Source organism: Filicampus tigris, chromosome 21 (assembly GCF_054856515.1).
Source record: "Filicampus tigris isolate MCC_2025a chromosome 21, RoL_Ftig_1.0, whole genome shotgun sequence".
Lineage (NCBI taxonomy): Eukaryota > Metazoa > Chordata > Actinopteri > Syngnathiformes > Syngnathidae > Filicampus > Filicampus tigris.
In genome coordinates this window covers 10,330,528-10,352,570 of record NC_141237.1, presented here as the reverse complement: position 1 = coordinate 10,352,570, position 22,043 = coordinate 10,330,528, and the positions used below count along the sequence as shown (strand labels likewise).

Here is a 22,043-nt window from a genome sequence, read left to right as displayed (position 1 = left end):
TTGCACACTATGCTAATGCTGTCAATATTGCTGTCTTGGTAAAGTTCAAGAACTGTAAAAAAAAAAAAAAAAAAAGTCGCAGAGTGAACAGGACGCTGTGTGGCTGTGTGTGACGTAGTATGCCCGATGCTGATTGGCTGCAAATGGCAAAAAGGTTGACTTGTTTTATATGTGCCGAATGGAGCGAATGGACGGATTTCCCGCGCTTCGCTCCGCATCCCACCGCTTCAAACGCATCATTCGCGCCGCCCCGCACACAACCGCGCCCTCCCGCGCAAACTACATTGACTCCAATTGAAATGCGCCGCCAGAAACGCTCCCAACGCAGTTGGTGTGAACGTAGCAATACAGGAGTGAGGACGGATGACAGGCTGGCGATCTACCCACAATGCCTTTGCGATCGACAGGTCGATCACGATCGACTTAATGGGCACCCCTGATCTAGCACAATAAGTGCTTTTATGTGGACTACTTCATTTGCAGTGAGCTTTTACCTTTTTTTTTTTTTTTTTTGCTTCTCTGGTATGTCAGGAATAAACAAATATAATTACAAGTAAATAACTATAATTGGCGGCACGGTGGTCGACTGGTTAGCACGTCCACCTCACAATTCAGAGGTCGTGGGTTTGATCCCGGCTCCGGCCTCCCTGTGTGGAATTTGCATGTTCTACCCGTGCCTGCGTGGGTCTTCTCCGGGTACTCCGGGTTTCCTCCCACATTCCAAAAACATGCATGGTAAGTTGATTGGATACTCAAAATTGCCCCTAGGTGTGATTGTGAGTGCGGTTGTTTGTTTGTCTCTGTGTGCCCTGCGATTGGCTGGCAACCAATTCAGGGTGTCCCCCGCCTACTGCCCGAAGACAGCTGGGATAGGCTCCAGCACGCCCACGACCCTTGTGAGGATAAGCGGTATAGATAATGGATGGATGGATAATTGCTCATCTTATACAAGAACTAAATATGTGGTTCACTATTTTGTCAGAGTCAGGTTTTTTTGTAATTATTATTTTGGTACCATAGTCCACTTGAACAATGAATGATTAATTATACTTCAGAATTGAAAAAAAAAAAACAGGTTAAAAAGATTCTACACAATGTTGTATTAATCACACAGAAAAAAAACAAAATAATTGTGTTAATTACCAATGTTGTTAATTTGGGCAGCTGTGGCATCGAACAGGAACACACTAGGCAGTAAGGTTTTGTAAAAATCGTAAACAAAAAACTTGAGTTACCAGTTATTTAAATTAAAGAAGACAATTATTGTAAGTAATTAAATAGTTCAATTTAATTACATACATTTCCAGTGTATAAATGTATTCTTCATATTATTCGCATACGAATGGAAAAAAATCACGGGATGGTTTCACTTTTACATTACCAAAGATGTTTACAATAGTCATGACGCGCACTCGGGTTGACCAATAGAATCCCAGTTTAAATCGGAAGTTGTTGGCAGCTTATGCTAGTGCAACAAACCTTTTGCTAGCCAAAGCGCTTCTCATAGATTGGTTGCAAATTGGCAGGTTGTCCCTTTTGATCAGGATTATGGGCGATTTTCATCATCACTTAATATGACTCCAGTTATTCATTTTGCCGGACTCGCTCCACAAGAGGAACATAAAGCAACGAAAAAGGTACTAGGAGGTGTTGTAGTTCTTGTACTGGTCACCGTCCTGCATTCTTGCGCATAGCCTTCCCAAATGTAGACTTGCAAATTCTTCTGTCCTTTTACTAAGATGCTCAGATGTTGACTGTACCAGATAGTCAAATGACAACATGTGATTTAGCCTTCGGTGGCAGCATGTAGTCTTGCTAAGCTTGAGTCTATCGACTAAATGCTTGTTCCGAATTTGACACCATAGCGCAGTGTTGTCATAGGATGTTCAAGCTCTTGTAATTAACGTCACGGAGCACTGACTATATTTGCATTTCCACGGTCAGATTCTACCTCCTTTTAGCATCCTAATAGTACTTGTATATTTTAGCAATGGTCAAATGAAATACACAGGGTTACAACTCCCTCCAAATTATTTGCGATCTATAAGTAGCTATACGTCTGAGTAACTACATAGGCATACAAAATGAAATGGACTTCATGTTGAAAGATAAACTGTTACTTTTGTGCTCTTACTCGATTACACCCCCCCCGCCCCCTTGCCTTCTTTGACATGAATAATAGAATTTCCCTTGAAATAGTTGCTGCACACTTTGACTGTGATCGAGCATATTCCATCACACAAAATGCCTTATCATTGCTAGCAAACGTCATTTTTCATACCAAAAATAAATCAAAACTTGAAACTAACACCTTTAACTTAAAATTAAATGGGGCCAATTTTAAAGCATCTTCCAAATCATCTGAGTGAGAGTTAGTTACTAAACTATGAACTGTCATATATGTTATAACACCCTGGGTTTTTTTTCAATGTAAATTGTGCTTGTAGAATCCAGTTAAGAAATATGTAATTTTCACTCGATTTAATAACCATTCAATTCCAAACACATATGCATGTCTTTTCACAGTCCATCCAGCCATTCAATCCCAGGGTATTATTAATATTTTTTTCAAACGTAAGGGTAAAAGAGGGTCTAAAATTGACTGGCACTGAATGAGTTAAATGTTGATCCATAACAAGACAATATTTGTTGTTAAACCTGTTAGTTGCATAAAACAAGGTGCAGCAGGTATTACAACCACTTGCAAAATATATATGTAAACACTCCTCTCAGAGGAGGGTCATTCAGTTGTTTAAAACCCTTTGTATTGTGTTGGGGTCGAAATCGACCCGTTTTTCAAGTAAAATTTTCTGGGGTCAACTTGAACCCAACACAATACAAGGTATACAAGGTACAAGGTATACAAGTTAAATTTTGTAGAAAAAAAAACAGATGACACAAAAGTAATTTCAAATGAAATGGCAATTTTCTGGCCTTAAGAAACATTCACAAATTATAAACTTTTTATTTTTTTTATTTATTTTTTTTTTATTTTTTTTTTTTTATAAATGGTTTTCAGCAGAGCTGGGCACTTGACCCTTTTTGCAGGTCCGGCCATGACCCTCCACCCTTGACCTGGGTACCCTTCCGGCCTCGGTAGTACTTACCCTGCTGCGTCTGCTTACTCCCTTTGCAAGCCCTGGGGTTGGTTTTGTCGTATTGTATAATTATTTGGGTCCAACAGACGACAAGTCTGCAAGCATTCAACAAATTTGGCACTGATGCACAGGTAGCATGGTCGCGATTATATAAAAAATTTAATTGAATCGAAAATTGGTGAAACTGAAAATCAAAAATCAAATCGGGTTTGGGTGAATCGTTACATCCCTATAAATCATGGTTACATTACCTTTAAAATCACTTCATTTAAGAATTTACTATTCATTAATGTATATGCAACATTCTTAATGTTTGAAAAGTTGCAATACATATATAGGCATATATATAGTGTTTTAAAAAAATTGGAACATTGAAACACCGTATACATCATTGACCCATCGGCAGATGAAATAAAAATTTCAAATGGATCAAATGTGTTGTGTTTTTTGTTCACACAGCCACGAGTAGATCCTGGGCACAATGAGTGCTAAATACGGCCCGGTGGGGTACAACAGTTCGCAGAAGAACGTTTCAATCACCATGCCGGCATCTGCAGGGGTGACGTCGCCTCATATAAAGCCTCTGGAGGAACTGAAGGTTCTTGGAATCAGACTTAGCAACTTCAATGCCCCCTTACAGTTTAGCATCTGTGTGACTGGAGTGGTCTTCTTTTACCTCATTTATGGATACATACAGGTAACAAGGAAAATACAACACATACTCCCAACTCTTTGATACCTTGAAAATAACAACTGACTGTGTATGGAAAGTATGCCAAAAATTGAAATTCACTGTGACCACCTTTATTTGTCTTGCTGCTCAGGAGCTAATATTTTCTTTGGAGGGGTTCAAGCCCTTTGGTTGGTACCTCACTCTGGTCCAATTTGGTTTTTACTCTCTGTTTGGACTCGTGGAGCTTCAACTCACTAAAGACAAACGCAGGAGGTACAACAATTATTTTACTGTATGTCAAACTAATGAATCATTCAAATGACCTTTTTTTGTTGAATAAAACTCATGCTCTCTTCTTTTTCTTCTTCTTCTTACCCTCCAGGATACCTGGGAAGACATATATGATACTTGCGTTTCTAACAGTGGGCACCATCGGCCTTTCTAACACCTCTCTGGGATACTTGAACTACCCCACACAAGTCATCTTTAAGTGCTGTAAACTTATTCCTGTCATGATTGGAGGAGTATTTTTACAAGGTCAGTTTAGCCTTTTTGTGAATAAGTAAAATAAAAGTGATCATGGATACTATGGTCGCTACAAATAGACGGAAGTTCCCCTTCATCCTTCATGATAATGACGTCTGAAAATCATTTCATTTTCATCCCCCCTGAATAATCGATTTGCTTTATTACTAGATCACTTGATTTAATACCGAAATGCTGATTCATGCTTTTATCACAAGCCAATTAGATTATTGTAATTCTCTTTTTACTGGCTGGCCCAAAAAGTCTCTCAGGAAGTTACAGCCAGGATTTTAATGCCCACCCAAAAAAAGTGATCACATTACACCCCTTTGCTTCATTCACTGTGCTGGCTACGAGTTTCTTTTAGAATTGATTTTAAAGTCCTTTTAATTATTTATGAAGCCCTACATAAACAAGCACCAGCGTGCATCAGCGATTGCCTTTTTTTTGGGTTTTTTTAATGAAAATAAATCTCCAGTTACTTGTATGAATCGTGTTGTCCATCTAATGTTTTCCTTTGTTTGCCATGCTTGCTAGTAAATCCAAATGTGCTTCTGGCGACTCAATGAGTCAGGATATCTGCTTTCGGGTTTGCATTCAGCTGTTTGGAATCATTGCTCTGTTCCCTGTTTTTCCAGATAAACGCTATAGTGTGATTGATGTGGCCGCTGCTGTTTGCATGAGTTTCGGACTCATCTGGTTCACGCTTGCTGACAGCAAAGTGACTCCCAACTTTAATGTTACAGGTACGTACTATAATCTCTCTTAATGACATAGGGGGGAAAAAAGTCCTTTATGTTCTGCATGTTTAAGTTGTTTGTTTATCTCCAGGTGTGTTCTTCATTTCCCTGGCACTGTGTGCTGATGCTGCTATTGGCAATGTGCAGGAGAAAGCCATGAAAAATCATAATTCCTCCAACTCTGAAATGGTATTTGACTTCTTTTGAACTCGACAGTCTGATTTGAAATGTCGGCAAAGTTGAAATCATTTTTCGTTGTGTTCAGGCTTAATATAGCCTGTTCTGGCAAGTTGTACGGGGCAAGAATGTTCAGAAAACAAACATAATGGTGGTTATGAAATATATCGCTGGTGTCGGGCCAAAACCTCATCAGTCACATGGTGATGGTCGGTGAATTTCATGTTTTTTGAAAAAATCTATAGTGTTGGTCATTCGACACGCGTAGGTGTTGTTTTTACACATTATTGACCAATCTAAAGTGTTGAAAATGGCTTGCACGCTTTCACGATGCAATGCAAATGGTTGAAAAAACTTGTCGTTTTTGGTGTCCTCTGAAAAGTGACTGTTTTAGAGGTACAAGGTTTTGGGCCGACACCAACGATATATACTTTATGTGCGTGTGCGTGTATATGTATATACAGTGGAACCTCAATTTACTGGACCTGCAACCAATGAACTCTGGCTCTAACAGAGAGGAAATTATTATAATAGTCAAAGTCAGTCAGTTAGTTGAAGTTCCCTCTCTTTGTATTCTTCTATCTTGTGAAACATGATAGGAGAAGATTAGATCAAAGCTGGGCATTCGTCTATGCTTTAGTCAGTCTATGAGTTCCTGTCTATATTTCAGACCCGCCCACTCGGTCCGAGTCAGCCAAACCGTGTCGAGAACAGACTTGACCGGTACCACATCACATGCAAGTGCCCCACCTCTAACACGCAGCCAAATAAAGAACAAATAAAACAGTTTTGTATACCTTTCGGTCCCACAGATGCAATGCCTTCCCCCATTTTGTTTTTTTTTCACCGATCACCACGGCGTGCGTGTGTGTCTGTTGTTTTTATTTGATATTTTTTCTTTATTTGGCGGTGTGTCTGCTTGTGCGGCGCCTGCGTGACATGAGAATTATGTTCTTGACGCCGATTGGCTGTCGCCGATGAGGGACGGACTGGGACCACGTCGGTCGGCCGAAAATACCTCCCAGAAGTTATAGACGGATAGAGGATGGATTAGATGATGTTTTGCAAAAGTGGGTTGTATAGTATTAACATCAGGGGTGCTACTAATTGTGGCACACATGATTAGATTTTTTTATTTCCCATCCTACGAAAAGATTACATCTGTGATGTGTGAGTGTGTGTGTATATATATATATATATATATATATATATATATATATATCTCTATTGTATTTATCCATCTATCTAATATAAAGTATCTAACCGATTCGTTGATTATCAAAAAGAATTACCGTTCAAATTGAGAATGGATTAGCTGTTGATTAATCGTTGGCCCTCTAATGTGTATGTATACATGCAGGGGTACACATAATTTTTTTCATGCGGTACTCACATGAGTACCAGGAGATTGTCTTTGGTACTCACTAGTGGGCCAACGGATCACATAAGTGACGGTTCGGATCGGTCATGGATTTTGAGTCACGAATCGGATTGTTTTTTTATATGAGAAAAAAAAAAGAAAAGCTAAATAGAACTTTGTCTTCATTTTTTTTATAAAACGCTTTCGCCCATAGAAAAAAAATAACTAAATAAATCAACGCCTAATGTCTAATATGGACGTTTAAGATTTAAGAACACAATTTAATGCAATTTTGTAAGTGGTTCAGTGTATACATGTCAAGGTATCCTGCCAGACATTTTTTGAGCTGAATCTTTTCTTACAATTATTAGGCAACTGTGTTGTTATAAATTAAATGAAGACAAAGTTTTATTCTTTTTTTTCATAATGAAAAAGACTTGAAGTGCAATTTAAGGCACCTTTCTTAAAACATGGACAGTACATCACAAAGTAATCTAGGGCCACAATATAGAAAAAGAAGTTTAAAAAAAAAAAAGCAAGCCATTAAGGAGCATATAACTACCAGTTAATGATAACAGCTGCTAGCTAGCCACTAATGCCGGAGACTTGTGCAGCGTAATTAACCAACGGTTTGTTCGTGTCCTACGTGACTGAATATGATTTCGAGACAGCGTTGTGTTGCTGTTGCTAGCAAGCGTTAAAACTGCTGATTCGTCGCAAACGGAAGTCGAGTTAGCCGTTACGCCACCACGCGGGCCAACTTCAAAGTAAAAGTTCACTAAGGGTATTGCATTGGCGTTGATGACTCATTGTATTATTTGGTAAGCTTTATTTTGAAGTCAGCCTTTTTTTCGTTTTTTTCACCGACCATTCTGCGGATCGTGCCCAACCGATGCTTGATCCTTACCAATCAAAGACCATTCGTTGCAGTGCACCACTAGTGTGTGCAGGTACGCAAATGCGCGTCGTGACGCAAACGACGGTACGCATTAGTGACTTCTGTCGCGCATGCGTCCCTGCGCACCATTTATGTGCACCCCTGTATATACGTATATGTACGTGCATGTTGTGTCTAACCCATTAAGTGTGTTTTGTGCTGCGTTTACAGGTGCTGTACTCGTACTCTATTGGCTTTGTGTACATACTGATAGGGCTGCTCTGTGTGGGTGGGCTGGCACCAGCTGTGTCTTTTTGCGGGAAGGTGAGCTGGCACATAATTACACCTTAATTTCAAAGATTGTGTGGGGTTAACAGGGTTAAAACCACAATGGGCCAATTTATTGTGGCCCTGTCAGAACAGGTACTGGCCCCGTATATTCATGATATAATATGTTAGGTTTTAGTCATGTTCATATTTAGTGTCTTTGTACTCTACATTTGCAAGTATGAATAATAATAATAGTGTGGATTCTTAAAAGAATAACTCAGTATAAATGTATTAAAATGTTTAAATCACATTAAGACTTTTTTATTTTTTTATTTTATGAATGCAGTGGTCACCAAACGTTTTAGCGCCACTGACGGTTTTTATGTAAAGGCATATTCGGGAGTACCGGCATAGAAACTAAAACAAAAACAAAAAAAGATTAAAAAAATATTCAGCAAGCCCGGTTGTATGCCGTATTCTGAAAAGTATGATGACAGTAATGACACAGTTGCACTTTTTTTTTTTTTTTTTCCACAGCGTCTTGCTTGGCTGGGTTGTGTCATGATAAATGTCTTTTGTGTGGTGATAAAAGTCTAACCCTAACCCAAAAATGTACGTTTCGGTGAGGTATGTTGTTGCTCGACACAGCGGCATACTGGCCCAGGCCATCGGGCCACCATTAATGTTGAATCCTGCGGTTTAAAGATCATCATCAGGAAACGGTAGTGATGAATATATGAAACTGCTGTTATTTGCTTTAATTGTAATCTGTTTCATTGTATTCTCTTAGGACCCTCTGACGATATATGGTTATGCGTTCCTTTTCTCTCTTTCGGGCTTTTTGGGCGTCTCTTTTGTGTTGGCCTTGATCAAGCTGTTTGATGCCCTTGTTGCAGTTACAGGTCAGTTTTCCAACTTTATGTCAAATATTTGGACTTGCCTTTAGTGATTTTTAGAACATTTCCACGCAAAATACTGGTTATTAGAAAGGCAGGTTAGAAAGTCCTTAACAGTTTGCTTGAAGTCAAAAGCAAAAGAAATAACTGCTAACAATTGTTGCCAGAACCATGAGTGTGTTTTACTTCTTTGCAGTGACCACAGGGCGGAAAGCCATTACAATTGTTTTTTCCTTCTTGCTCTTCACCAAGCCCTTCACTTTTCAGTAAGTACTTCCACCTTTGGACTTTGGCCAGTGTTCTTCTGTTTAACTATATGACCGTTGAACTCTGCTTTGACTAAGAAAACTTGGATTTGCCTTTCCTGACCCTCATTTTCATGTCCTCAGTCCGTTGTTGTACCTTTTTGCACTCCACTCTTCTGTCTCCCCATCGATGACTCTCACTGCCGCACTTATTCATCGGCTCTGTCAAAAAGGTCATATTTCGCACTGCTAACATGATTTCTCTCACACACACAACAGCAATACTTTCACTTTCTTTTTTTAATGCGTGACGAATTTACTTTACATTTTTTGGGCCATCAATGAGATCCAATTCACATTAATAACCATTTTATGAGTGACACTGTCAGAGAGGTATCGATGGAATGCAATACTAAACAAAACAAAATAACTATCGAATTTTCGTATGCATAAGTGTATCCCACCAACATATGTTCGGAAACTGTTATGGTTAGAGCACCGATTAATCAAAAACTAATCCACTTTCAAATGAATCAATATTTATTTTGATAAACAGTTAATCATTTAGAGAACTTGTTTCAGGTTGGGCGCTCCCCGTTCACCACCTCGAACGGGGAGTGGCGAGGTAAATATTTTCCACGCTCATCACATTTGTAAGTGGCCGATTGGTGTCCTTAAATTGCACTTGGGGAACCTTTCAAAGAAAAAAAATCTATCCAAAAGGATGTGTAAAGTGTACTTGCTTTTTAAATTAGAACTTACTGACAGCCATCAACATTAACAGTCAGCAATAAATAAAATAATAAAAAATAAATTCACATTGTACTGCAGCTGTGCTTTAAGTATAAATACTGTAATTTTATGCAACAGCAGCAGTGTTTGTTGTGCTTGCGTGCGTGCGTTAACTGCATCATCCTTTGCGTTGCCCTTCACCAATTTCTCCATGCATGTGTTAGCTTGGGAAAAAAAAAAATCACCCCCGCACATTGGGCGATGTTATGTGGACTCCCAGCGATGTGAACTGTCAGCCAGGATCGTGTTTTAAGGCCCCCCTTTCAATAAGTTGCATTTTATGACGATCAAAGATGGAAATGGAAGTGGAACTCAAGGAAGACGCGCGTTGTTACAGAAATAGGACGTGAGCGATAATCATGAGGCTTGCTCCTTTTCAACTGAATGGACAGGTGAGGCGTGGACTGCTATTTTCCCACTTGAAATTATAAATATGGTCATGTAATATTGTAAAAAGCAATATATGAGTACCGTATATACGTCGCTCATACTGAAATGGATTTCTCGCGTATGTATGTCTAGCAGCAGACGCGCGTGTCTCCCTCACTCCCTCGGCAAGATGATTGTCATTGGCTGGCTTTAGCTGTTGATCAACGGCAAACTTCTGTCTGATGCAATTGAATGAGTGGCATTGTCATCACTTTAGAATATTAAACCTCTGTCACTCCCTCCAACCTCCCCACAATCTCCCTCACACAGGTACATCTGGGCTGGCCTTCTCGTGCTGCTTGGCATCTTCTTGAACGTTTACAGTAAAAACCATGAGAATATGAAGCTTCCCTCAATCAAGTACCTTAGATTGTGGCTGCTGACTGAAAAGAAAGTCAGACAACACTTACAAAATGTATGATCCATGGTTGGATCCCCGTCACAGGCTTGACGCCTCATAAGATCGCTTCGAGCCAAGGCTCTGTGTTGTTTTTCTTCCCATCATCCGCACTTGCCACATGACTGAACCATGAAGTCCGCTGGAATTTTTGGGCGCTCTCTAACAGAAGGCAACTGCTGAAACTGAACCAAACTGAACAATCTGTTGGTAAAGAAGGCAGTAGCGGCTGTTGGGCTGTTTTTGAATGCACACCAACGCGTTCCCAATGTGGACAACGCCACCGAAGACTCTTGAAAGGGAAACCAGAGACCAAATCACACAGTTCTGCACTGGAGATTTGTGAAAATGCTGGAAGGAGAGAATTTATATTATGTGACTGTTTGCTTCCCACTTTAACAAATTCTACATTGGAAGGATTCACTTACTGCACTCATAAAACAAGCCATGTGCCACAAAGAAGGTTTTTTGTTTTGTTTTTTTTTTTAAACAGTTTTTGTAATATAAAGAATCTGCTCTCTGACTGACTACATTTTGGAGGATTGCACTCAACTACCACAAACTGCTCATCATAAGTGTTTGGATGAAGTCATCATACTCTTTTTACAATAAAACAAACTCAAGATGGTGTATTGATAGTCTTATGTTGTATGTGTCTGAGAGTCTGTGACTTTACACTCACTTTCCAAAGTGTTAGAATCATCTGAGCATACAACAGCTGTATCAAAGTTTGACATAGTCAAAGGTAGTAATTTAACAGTCCAGTAAAACTCGCAGCGGATAAGGACTGAGCCATACCAAGCAAAACTACTAGTGACGCGCCCCCCAAAATGTTTATAATTGCCTAACACAGCATGGCCCCAAAACTGTTAAATATCATTTCAAAGTTACCTTAAAAATAATTTCTGTACAATACAAGCAAACCGACGAGACAATGAGGAACACCTAGACAAGACACGAGTGGCTTAGGGAGCCGATTGGAAGACACAAGGGACTGAGCTGACGAGAGCAGGTAGACTCCAAAACTTAACATGACAGATCTGTCAATCTAATGAAAACTAAATCAACAAAAACGGAGATCATGACAGAAATAGTGGTTTGATATTAAAGTCGATCTACATGAAATAGGAAATCGAACATTCAAGATCGAAAATTGTACGTAAACTATATGAACGGCTGAGAAGTGTCAATGTCACGGTTATTCAGGACATTTAATCAGTTCATAAGCAAATTCACAATTTCAATTAATATTGTTTAGGTTTTTATAAATATACGCGTATTTTCACTGATGTGCATCTTGAGTAAATGATGTGTCAAAGATGTGTTTAAAGATTTTTCAAAAGCGGATCATTATTTGTGATTGTGATAATGATTACTTGAAAACAAACTGAAGAATATAATTTATACATCAAATGGTCGATTTTGTATCCCAAACAAATTTGTGATTGAGGCCCAGTTTCACTTGCGGTATGGACAGAAACAAACGGCAAAGGAAACAATCAAAGGTAACACAAAACACTGCTGTTGTGATTGTTTTGTATTATTTTTTGGACTACAAACATTACAGTCTCACTTGCTGGCAGGAAACCTTGAAGTGACTCTATATCTTGTCTCAGATGTATTTTTTTTGCGCGGTAGATTTGTGCTTAGCTGCAGACTCCTGCTTGGCACTGCTTGACACGATCACCAAAATGGGAAAGCTATGTTGACAGATGAACACTGAATCATTCCATTGGAGGTCGGGCGGTCATGTTGCCATATTAAAAATTAGTGCGCCAATAAACACACCCCTGATGTGATGCTCATATAGTGCTGCTTCATCACTGTGGGAACGGCTATTCTCCTCCCTGAAAGGTCATTATTGGATGGGGGGGGGAAAGCCCAGTTGACCCAAGTCAAAGCACATCGTTTGTCTTTTAATACCAGGAGAACACACCTAAACCAATGCAGGCTGACCCCGGTTTTCAACATGGAGAACTCTGTCCATTTTTCTAAGCCACATAGGAATTTGCTTTCCATTAATGTCCACATTTTTTATTGTGTTGGACGTATGTTTTTTGTGGCGTGACTGTATCTTACCAATATTTACCACCAAAGACTTTGAATATTAATTTTTAGCATCATCCAATCCAGGGTTGTCCAACCCCAGTCCTAAAGGGGTATCTGGTAGTAGGCGTTTGTTGTCCAGTGAATTTATTTCACTTAATCATAAATGGTCATATCAAGGATAGTGCCATCATATTTAATTTTCCCTTTTGTTCCCACGTTCGCACGCACACCCAAATCCCAACGGGAAACCAGGCCAATTCAACCTGTTAGCTCACTTAGCTGCTACCTCTTCGAATAAATAATGGCAAGTGTCCAGACCTTACCATCCCAGCAAATAGGCTGCTATATAATATGTACTATGACCTCAGATAGCCACAGTAGGGAGGGCTGGCAGACAATTTATTATAGGTTCAGTGGGGGCAGCAAGGTGGGTTTTTTTTAGTCCCTTTGACGCAGGCCTGCTTTACACATGTGCACACACACGCAACACACACTTGTGTCCAGCCTAGCTTTGGCTGATTAGGTGGTACAGCAAAACATGTTAGGAAATCCTTCATTTTGCTTTATGGAGAGTTTTTACTTTTTTTTTTTTTTTTTTTTTTTTTCAAACTAGTGGTCCTACCAATCCAAGGATTGTTCCTCCTTATTTCGATATAAATGAATGGCTGACTCTGGACCTGAAGAAACTGCTTTCCTACATTGTGCCATGTGTTTGCCTAAGGGTTGTTCGTTCTCTCCATTGTGGAGGTAGACAAGTTTGGGTGTAAAACTCAAGTTTACCTCTAGCATTTGGCTGCATTTTGCAAGTGACTGCAGCATCCTGGATGAGGGTCTTCAAAGTACATAGCCTGTACTCGCCTTTTTTCTGCCCCAACATATCCTGTAAAAGAAATAATAAAATTCATACTGCCTAATGACAAATGGCTGAATGGCATGTGGGCTATGTCTACCGGTAGTTACGGAAACAGACGTGAGTTCTGTGTTTAATGACATATAATCAAGACTATCCAGTTCAAGATGCATGCAAGGTGTGCTGCTTTCTAACAGCCTGCCGCATTCACATCGGGTACACAGCACAGACGGCCTTTTGGTATGATGCAAAATAACCCGCTCCTTCTAGCAATACCAGTGGAAAACAAATTATAACGAAGATTGAACATTTCCATAGTGATGGTGAAAACATTCATAGGCAACTTAGTATTATATACTTTTGTATCCTTAATTAAAACACATACTGTAGTCGCTGGTAGTGTCACACAGATTCTCTAAAGGGGCTCCGTATAAAAGCCAGTGTTAAATATTCATCATCTCCTTTGACATTTTTGTTGTGTCATTCAGTGAGTGTGCATACGTTGTCGGAAATATAAACACTGAAAATGAATGGCAAAATCATCACAGAGCCTTTCCCTTATCCTTTAGTTCATCTAATGGGCATTTTTGACATCTTACTGTATGATTTTCCAATGGTGAGATTCAAAAGGGTGATAGCTGATTCAAAAAGGTCACTGTGCTATTTGGTGATGTGGTGTAGACCACACTAAAAAGGGAGCCAAAGGAGAAAGTTGTCTCAGAAAGAAAATTATAGACAAGCATGTTAAAGGCAAATGCTTTAAAGGCTTCTTTATACTCTTGCGTCCACAATGGCCGCTTTGCAGTGTGTTGCGCGCACCTCTGCGACCAGTCTGCGACATATGCAAATTGTCGCCGGGTGTATTATCTATGCGAGATTCTGCAAAAGATTTTCCACTGGATCTTATTATTATTATTATTGTTATGTGCCCAAAATATATTTACCGGTAGCTATTTTTTTCCCTATCTTCCTTACCCCTTTATATCTCCTCCTACAACCTCAGATTCATTACGCCCTACCCACCCACACCCCAGCCGCTGTTAGAAACTTTTCTCCATTTAATATGATGGCCATCTACTAGGCTGAGCCACGCTTACCCAAAAGCCCCTGGGCTAGATGTTTATCTGTCATCCCCCCCCCTCCCTCTTCACTCCACATCCCTCTTAAAAGTCCGTTAAGGATGCAAAACATATCAGCAATCGTGGACCGCTATAATTAGCGCAGGTGCCGCCAAGCTGTAAAGTGATCAGGAAAAATGGGAGGAAACATAATTGAAGAGGATTAGAGTGGAGGAGTTGTCGGAGGAAGATGGTGGAGGGGAACTGTGGTAGTTGGAAATGAAATAAAAATTCTAGAAGCTTGGACAGCGGCCCTTACTGCTGTTTGAAATTCACTGCGCTGTGATTAAAACTGGGGCAGAACGGTGCTTAGAAGTCCTGGCAAGTTCTCCTTTTCTTTTTTTTTTAAATGTATTTTTTATTACCAGCTCTTTAGCTGTTGTTGAGAATGTGCTCCTGTCAGCTTGACAAATGGACTCAACTGTGTGATGGTGCGCCATGTGACCGAGAGTGCCATGTATTTTTCAGTTACACCCGGAGCTCTGCGCGAGTGAGTCCAACATGCGGCAAACAAAACCATTTGCTTTGCTAGCAAGATAACATGGCAGCAAACACGTGTGCAACGTTCACACGGCCGTCTTGTAAGACTTATATAGCTCAAGCAGGGGGCGAAATATTCCGGAGCAGTCACTCACGAAGAGGAATTCTTAATAATAAATATCCCACCAATAATGAATGTGCTGCTGGCTGCAGTTGTCTTGGGGGCATAATATCTAATTTCCTCCCAATGTTTCATATCTCTTCTCCGGCGTGTCGACACAGTCCATCACTGCACTCCAGTGTAGGTTCCTATCACTTTTTATTTATTTTTCAAATCAATATATAAATCAAAAGCGTGGACAGATGAGATCCAATAAATTACAGAGTGCCGGACAAATGCAGAATGTTAACCGTGTGCCAGCAGAAGCGACTCCCATGGGCGCTTCTTAGTGGCCACCGTGTGAGGGAGATCTGCCAAATGTCATTTTAAATTACACTGAATATTACTAAAATATTTTTTAATACAAGTGGAGCCACCAAAGCCATCGCTCTTTTTAATTAAGATTCCCTGCACCTTCATGGGCTGGGATCAGCTGTAGATTGTACATCTTACTTGACATCTACCCCCTGTATGTGTCTCTTTTAAATTGTGACACTATCAGTTTAGTAGATTAATAAACAAGAGCCTTTGTGCCACGAATTAGGGGGTAATGTGCACTTTCAACTTTTTTGTGTGTTTAAGAGTAGTATACGCTTCTTAATATGTACAGATTTTTACCATTTGAAATGATGGAAATAGGAATTGTTCCCAGATTAAATTCTTGCTTTTGACTTTGAAAACTTAATGACTGTCCAAACATTTTAAATACTATTTTAACATTCTTAGCGGTCATTTGAATGTAAAAGGAAGTTAGCCGTTCTTACCAGTGCTTTAAGTGGGGGGAAAAAAGAAGTGCTGATACTCCCCTTATTTTACTGTTGTCATATAAAATAGGCGGTGGGTAACAGCAGATCATTAAATATATAAAGAAAGGAAAAATAGATAATACATATCAAATAAATAAATGTTTCATTTTGTCTTTGATTTGTGTGGTTTTTTTGTATCAACCCCACTAAAGCAAAATTAAGTTTTTAGTATTTATTTGGTATACAATGCAGTGGTTTACTTTACATATAGCACTTTGGTAGGCCACGATTTTTCCTCTCCCGGGGCTAAGGGGGGGCCTGACATCTTTGAGAGTCAACCCTCTCCTATTACAAGGCCAGCCACGTAGAAAAAGACAGTTAGGTAGGTGAATAAGGTGAAGCTACAGTGGCAAAAGGTGTAGAACCAGGTGAAGTAGAGCAGACAAAACGGGGTAGTCACCCTCATAAACCTGTGGCTGCCAAGTTGAATCCTTACTGCGGAGGTGCGGGGGGCTAAGCAGTCAGCTCAGGAATGGAGCATAAAGTGAAGGGTGGGCTCAGAGGGCACGCACACACACAGTTATACCTGAGCATGGCAATCATAGCTATCAGCAGGGAATATGCTAACATCAGGCCCAATAACATCAGCGGGCACCTTAGCCCTGACACCACATGACATGCATATGTACAGAGGCAGCGTGAGGCGATGCCGTCCCAGGCAGCAGCAGGGGTTTGAAGGCGATTCCCGCTGACAGTGGTCCAGTGTGGGGGAGAAGAGACACCCCCCCCCCCCCCCCACCGCCAAACTTGCCTTGCTAAGGAAAACAACAGGCCCTCTTGACAAAACACAAAGAAAATTGAGGGGAATAAACGTGTATCACGTAATAGGATTGTTGTTGACTAGCAGACAGGGGCGTGGCGGGGGGGGGGGGGTGTTGATTAACGACAGTGCAACTTCTACAGCTTTTATTTTATTAATCATTTCTGGCTTAAGACAATACCTCACAATTTAAGATTTTGCTCAATGCATTCAAATAATGTGCCGTGTTTGTTTCACGTGTTGTACTGTAACATAACGTTGGCTTGCTTCGTCACAATTTGATGAAAAGTGAGAATGACAAGCACAATACAGTACCTCATGATTCAGTATTTTTTTTTTTCACATCCAAAAGACCTCCAAGTAATGATGGGTGATATTATATTGTAAAGGAACTACTAAGGTATATAGTGTGTTTGTTTGCTGTGGTGTAAAACTGCATCGTAACATCATGAGAGCTGTTTTGTTGTGTTTTGGTTCCCATATTAACTACAAACCTTGTAGTCTAATGCTGTGAAAAAAAAAAAAAAAATGAAAATACATATTTAAATTCATAATATTGTAGTCAGACGTGTCATTTTTTGTAAATATTACTCCTAATATCTATCCATGGGACACTAAAACATTAACATGCTTGATTTTTGTGCTGCACTGGGAAACAAGATCTAATTTAAAAACAATAGCAAAGCAGAAGGCAGTCACGCTAATACAGACCATATAAAAGAATAAATAATCCGGTTGTCTGCAGTGTCCAATGCAAAGTAATTTAACGCATCAATGCGGCCACCTATTAATTTCTTGTAGAAGCAACGCGGGGGGAGCCTGCGAGCACTGATTGGACAGACAACGCAGCTGCATCTTGTATCACTTCCCAACTGAACAGAACGCACAAATAGACCGAGAAATGCACGCTCAGTGGTACTACACACAACCCTGCACACATGGTCACATGGGAGCCAGTGACACTGTATTCCTAATGAATGAATTACCGAAGTACGTCAAGAGATAGAGGGGCCCATTTGGGGTTCTTGTCCTCGGGGCGCTGCATCACTAGGTGCCCTGCAGGCTTCTCTGCATTCAATGGAAATGCCAGGCTGCTTTAATTAGATCCACAGCTTCTGACCTCCGTCTCTTTCCCAAATAGCTTTGGTGGGGGTACCGGTATCGCTGATCCCACACAATAACAACAGACGGCGGAGGCCAAAAACCCTAAATCCTAAGTAGTTGGACACGGGCCACTAAAAAGACAGATCAGAAGGCAGTGTTGTATGCTTTGTATTGCAAATAATTATCATTTTCATGCATTCGTGGAATGGAACACTTAATTAGGTACACCTGCACATTCTAATTAATTACAGAGGGTCTTTAGTTTATGACGGAGTTAGGTTCCGACGACAGCAACATAACCTGAATTTCTGTTAATATGCCTTCCTGTGTGCTGACTTACTCTAGCACCGCTGCGCTAACTAGTTTATAACCTTGAAACAACGTATGTCCGTCACACCGAGGACGAAGTGCATGCAATGCATGAGGTAAATCACCCCTCAGAGGAACTTATTATTCAAAACATTTGACGTGATCTGTTATAAACATGATGAATTGCATTAAATCTGAAATTTGACATTTTGATTACATTGACTTGAACATTTTTGTTGCTTTCATAACCTATGATCTACATACTAAATTAATGACTGTCATGTTGCATTCCAAACAAATGATAACCACTCATTGTTTGATTGTGCATCCAACTTAGAGCATAAATCATCGTTTGTCTCCCACACCCACTCAGGTTAGACCTGTCCTGTGTTTTTGCTTGAACTGATGAAGAAGCAAAATATGCAATCGATGCAATGCTCTGAGAATAGTTTGATCAATCATATTGTATGCGCCAAATATCCAAATAAATGAGGAATCTATGTTCTCGTTGCTCATTCATTTCATTTCATTTTTTTTTTTTGGGCCATTAATGTGCCATCGTTATCGTATCATCATCGAGATATGAATATTCGAGATATTAATATCGAATATTAAGACAATATCAGTTGTGGGGTCTTCACGCCAGCGCTGCATTTTGCTGCTCACATACCTCCTTTCAATTTTATCAGCTAAAGCCAGCCAATGAAAATCATCAGGAACGAGTGAGCGAGACATACACGCAAACAGAAACCCAGCACATGTGCGAGATGTCCATTTCTGTAACACAGCTGCGCGCCATCAAGCTATATACCATACACATACAGTATATTGTGTTTTACAACATTACTTAACCATATTTCACACACCGTTGGATGAAATAGGGAAACTGGTGGTACACATGTTTGAGCTTTCCGCGCCTCGCCGGCCCATTCAATTGAACAGGAATGAGTCTCGCCTTTAAAGAGGAAGTCAACGCAAATTTTTTTTTTCAAGAATATGTTATATGCAGGCCCACTAGTTGAAACAGGGCATTCTTATAAATATTGCGTTTGTGGAATAAGTGTTAATCCACTCGTTTTTAGCCATCTCTTTTTAGCCATTTTGTCTTCTGTCAAGTGAATATGACATCACAACTGCTCACAACGACCAATCACGGTTCAGATTCAGAAAACAGGTCAGCAGTGATCCGTCTTTTGTGAGCAGTTGTGATGTCATTTTCAGTCGGCAGAAGACAAAATGGCCGCCCCAAGAGATGGCTAAAAACGAGTGGATTAACACTTATTCCACAAACGCAATATTTATCAGAATGTTTCAACTAGTGGGCCTGCTGGGAACATATTCTTGAAAAAAATATGTTTGGGTTGACTTCCGCTTTAAATATAGCCACACTTTCCACATGATTAACGCTCATGTCCTATTTCTGAAGCAACCTGTGTGTTCCTTGATTGACACTACTTTTTTGTGGATTGAAAAAAGAAGTGCTACAATGCAGCATTTTGTATGGGGAGCCTCAAAATACGATCCAGGCTGGCAATGTTCACATGATTGTGGCTACCCTTTTTTTTCACAGTGATTTTTTTGCTGGTAATGTACAGCACCTATGCCCTTATAACAGCAACTTTATTCTCGTAACCGTCCAACTTTATTTTTTAGTACAGGTTTTTTTTTTTTTTTTAATACATTCACTGCCATTGACATATTTATTTGTTTTTTCACAGTCCAGTCATTCAATCCCGGGAATTTTTTTACATTTTTTTTTCAAATTTATTCAAACGTTACGGTAAAAGAGGGTCTGAAAATGTCTGGCAGTGAATGAGTTAATGGCCCTTATATTTACTGTACTACTGTGTTTGCAATTAATGCGCCCTGTCTCATAGAATCACAGTATTTTGTCTGATGTATGTTTTGTCATTATCACTATGGTCCATCATTACTTTCCTATTATCGTCTGAAGGACATTTAAGACAATTCGGAAGAACTGTGGATGAGGGACAAGAGACACACACGCATTTCCATCTTTTCTGAGGTTAATGTGGGGGAGGGGGATATTTGCCCCAAAGATATAATGTCTGTGTTTTCCTGCAATTAATTAATGGGTCCCCAGCTAGTTAGCAGAAGGCAGCTTTTGCTTCACCGTGGCGACTGTGAGAGGGCAGAAGAGGTTGGAGCCAAGCTCGCCTCGGTAGCTGCAGGCTCTTAGTTGTGAGCCACTGGATTTGGACTATTTTTAACGAAATCCCTTTATGGATAGATAAATCTGATTTTATGCAAGAAGAGTCTCCTGGGTTTCAATTAACTGGGGTCACGCTGCAGATCTATCACCAAAAGAAAGCAGGAGAGGAAGCAATAGAAAGGGAGAACGAATATTTAATTAATGCAGTCTAATTAAACAATTGTGAAATGCATTATGTGTTCTTTTGTCGAGTTTTTATAACAAGCCAAAGGTGAGGGTGACTGTTTGCTTGGGCTTGCCCTCCCAGTGTGTGTGTTTGTGTATACTGTGTATATATATATATATATATATATATATATATATATATGTATATGTATGGGTATATATACATTGACTCTTAATGTTATATTGGGCGTGTATTCGTCCCAAACCGTCTCGGTACTGGATTCACAGTTCGGTGCACGCAGTCATACGACGAATACGTCTGATATGGGGGGGGGGGGGGGGGGGGGGGGGGCGGTTGGGGGAGTCAACGCTTAAGACCAAATGAGTGCGGGTGAAAGCATGGAGCCGTCTCCACTATATACTGTAAATCAGCCGTTTTTATAGTGTATTGTACAGTGTATATATAGCATAATCAGTCAACTTATCCCCGCTACTTTTAAGCAGCCTGGAGAAGTGAAAGCAGTCAGAGCCAACGATATTCGTAATTACTGAAACAATCGGCATATACATAACGACATCTATGCGGCCATATGCTTTAGTCTAGGAGCCGGGCTTCAAACATTTATTAAACATGCTAGAGTCCCGTTACAATGTTCCATCCCAGGCGCATATCAGCAAGACCGCTCCTTGTCATATACAATCGCACAAGAGCCGTGGTGGAGCATGAGCTGTCCTCTGCTGCGCCCTAACTCTTAGAACAAAGTTAAAAGTTACTAGTGGGCAAGTGCTACCTGACCTTATCTGCAACCTTATTCTATCCATACAAGAAAGGGGGGTTTCCTGTGTTTAATTATTATTATTAGTAGTATTATTATATTATCATTACTTATGCATTTGAAACTTTTTGCTGTACCGAACCCGCCCTGAACCGTGACCCCCCCATACCGAGGTACGTACCGAACCGTGACTTTTGTGAACCGTTACACCTCTGTATATGTGTATATGGGCATTTTACTACAAGTTGAGCGTCCGTTATTGGTCAAAAATAGTATATACTATAGGCCGGTCCGTCTCTAATTTCAAACGTCCGTCGGTGATTCCAACTAAACTTTCACTATGGTCCTTGTGTCCGAGACAGTATTCCTTCCCGCACTTGTTGCTTCTGGTATGTCAGAGGGTACCACCTGCAGAGGGAGTCGGCCATGGTGAGCTGAGAAAGTTTGTCCTGTAGTAGAGCTGGGAGGATAAAGTTGATCCAATAAAACTTAAAATAGTCAAACAGTCATGTACAATGTGTGGCTGGCTGGCTGGCAACCAGTTTAGGGTTTACCCGTGGCAACTTCCTGCTTGCGTGAAAAAGGTAGATTCGACTGATTTATGACAGAGCATACAAGTATGACAAGTATGAATATGACTTGAGGAGAAGTGAGAGAGACACGGGGAAACGGAGAAAGGGGCAGGAACATCCATAAAGGGTATTTGGTCAAAATGCACAGAGTGATTTGCGCATCTGTCACCTTAGCGCTCATTGTCTCACTGTGACACATTTTTTCGCCATCAGCTCATTGTCTCTCATTGTTAAAGTACCCA

At 40.2% G+C, this 22,043-nt stretch overlaps 1 protein-coding gene across 2 annotated transcripts; it reads left to right on the top strand.

Moving 5' to 3' along the window:
• The first annotated feature begins 1,447 nt into the window (after positions 1-1,447).
• On the top strand, positions 1,448-11,109 carry slc35b3 (solute carrier family 35 member B3). Of its 2 annotated transcripts, none has more exons than XM_086021528.1 (10): positions 1,448-1,637; positions 3,558-3,795; positions 3,923-4,044; positions 4,154-4,308; positions 4,935-5,042; positions 5,128-5,225; positions 7,682-7,774; positions 8,511-8,622; positions 8,813-8,882; positions 10,353-11,109. In XM_086021528.1, the coding sequence occupies exons 2-10, from the start codon at positions 3,580-3,582 to the stop codon at positions 10,501-10,503; spliced, it is 1,125 nt and encodes a 374-aa protein (XP_085877654.1). In that variant the 5' UTR covers positions 1,448-1,637; positions 3,558-3,579; the 3' UTR covers positions 10,504-11,109. The 2 variants fall into 2 exon arrangements, with proteins under 2 accessions (XP_085877654.1, XP_085877655.1); XM_086021529.1 differs by having other exon boundaries at positions 9,006-10,499.
• The last annotated feature ends 10,934 nt before the right edge of the window (positions 11,110-22,043 follow it).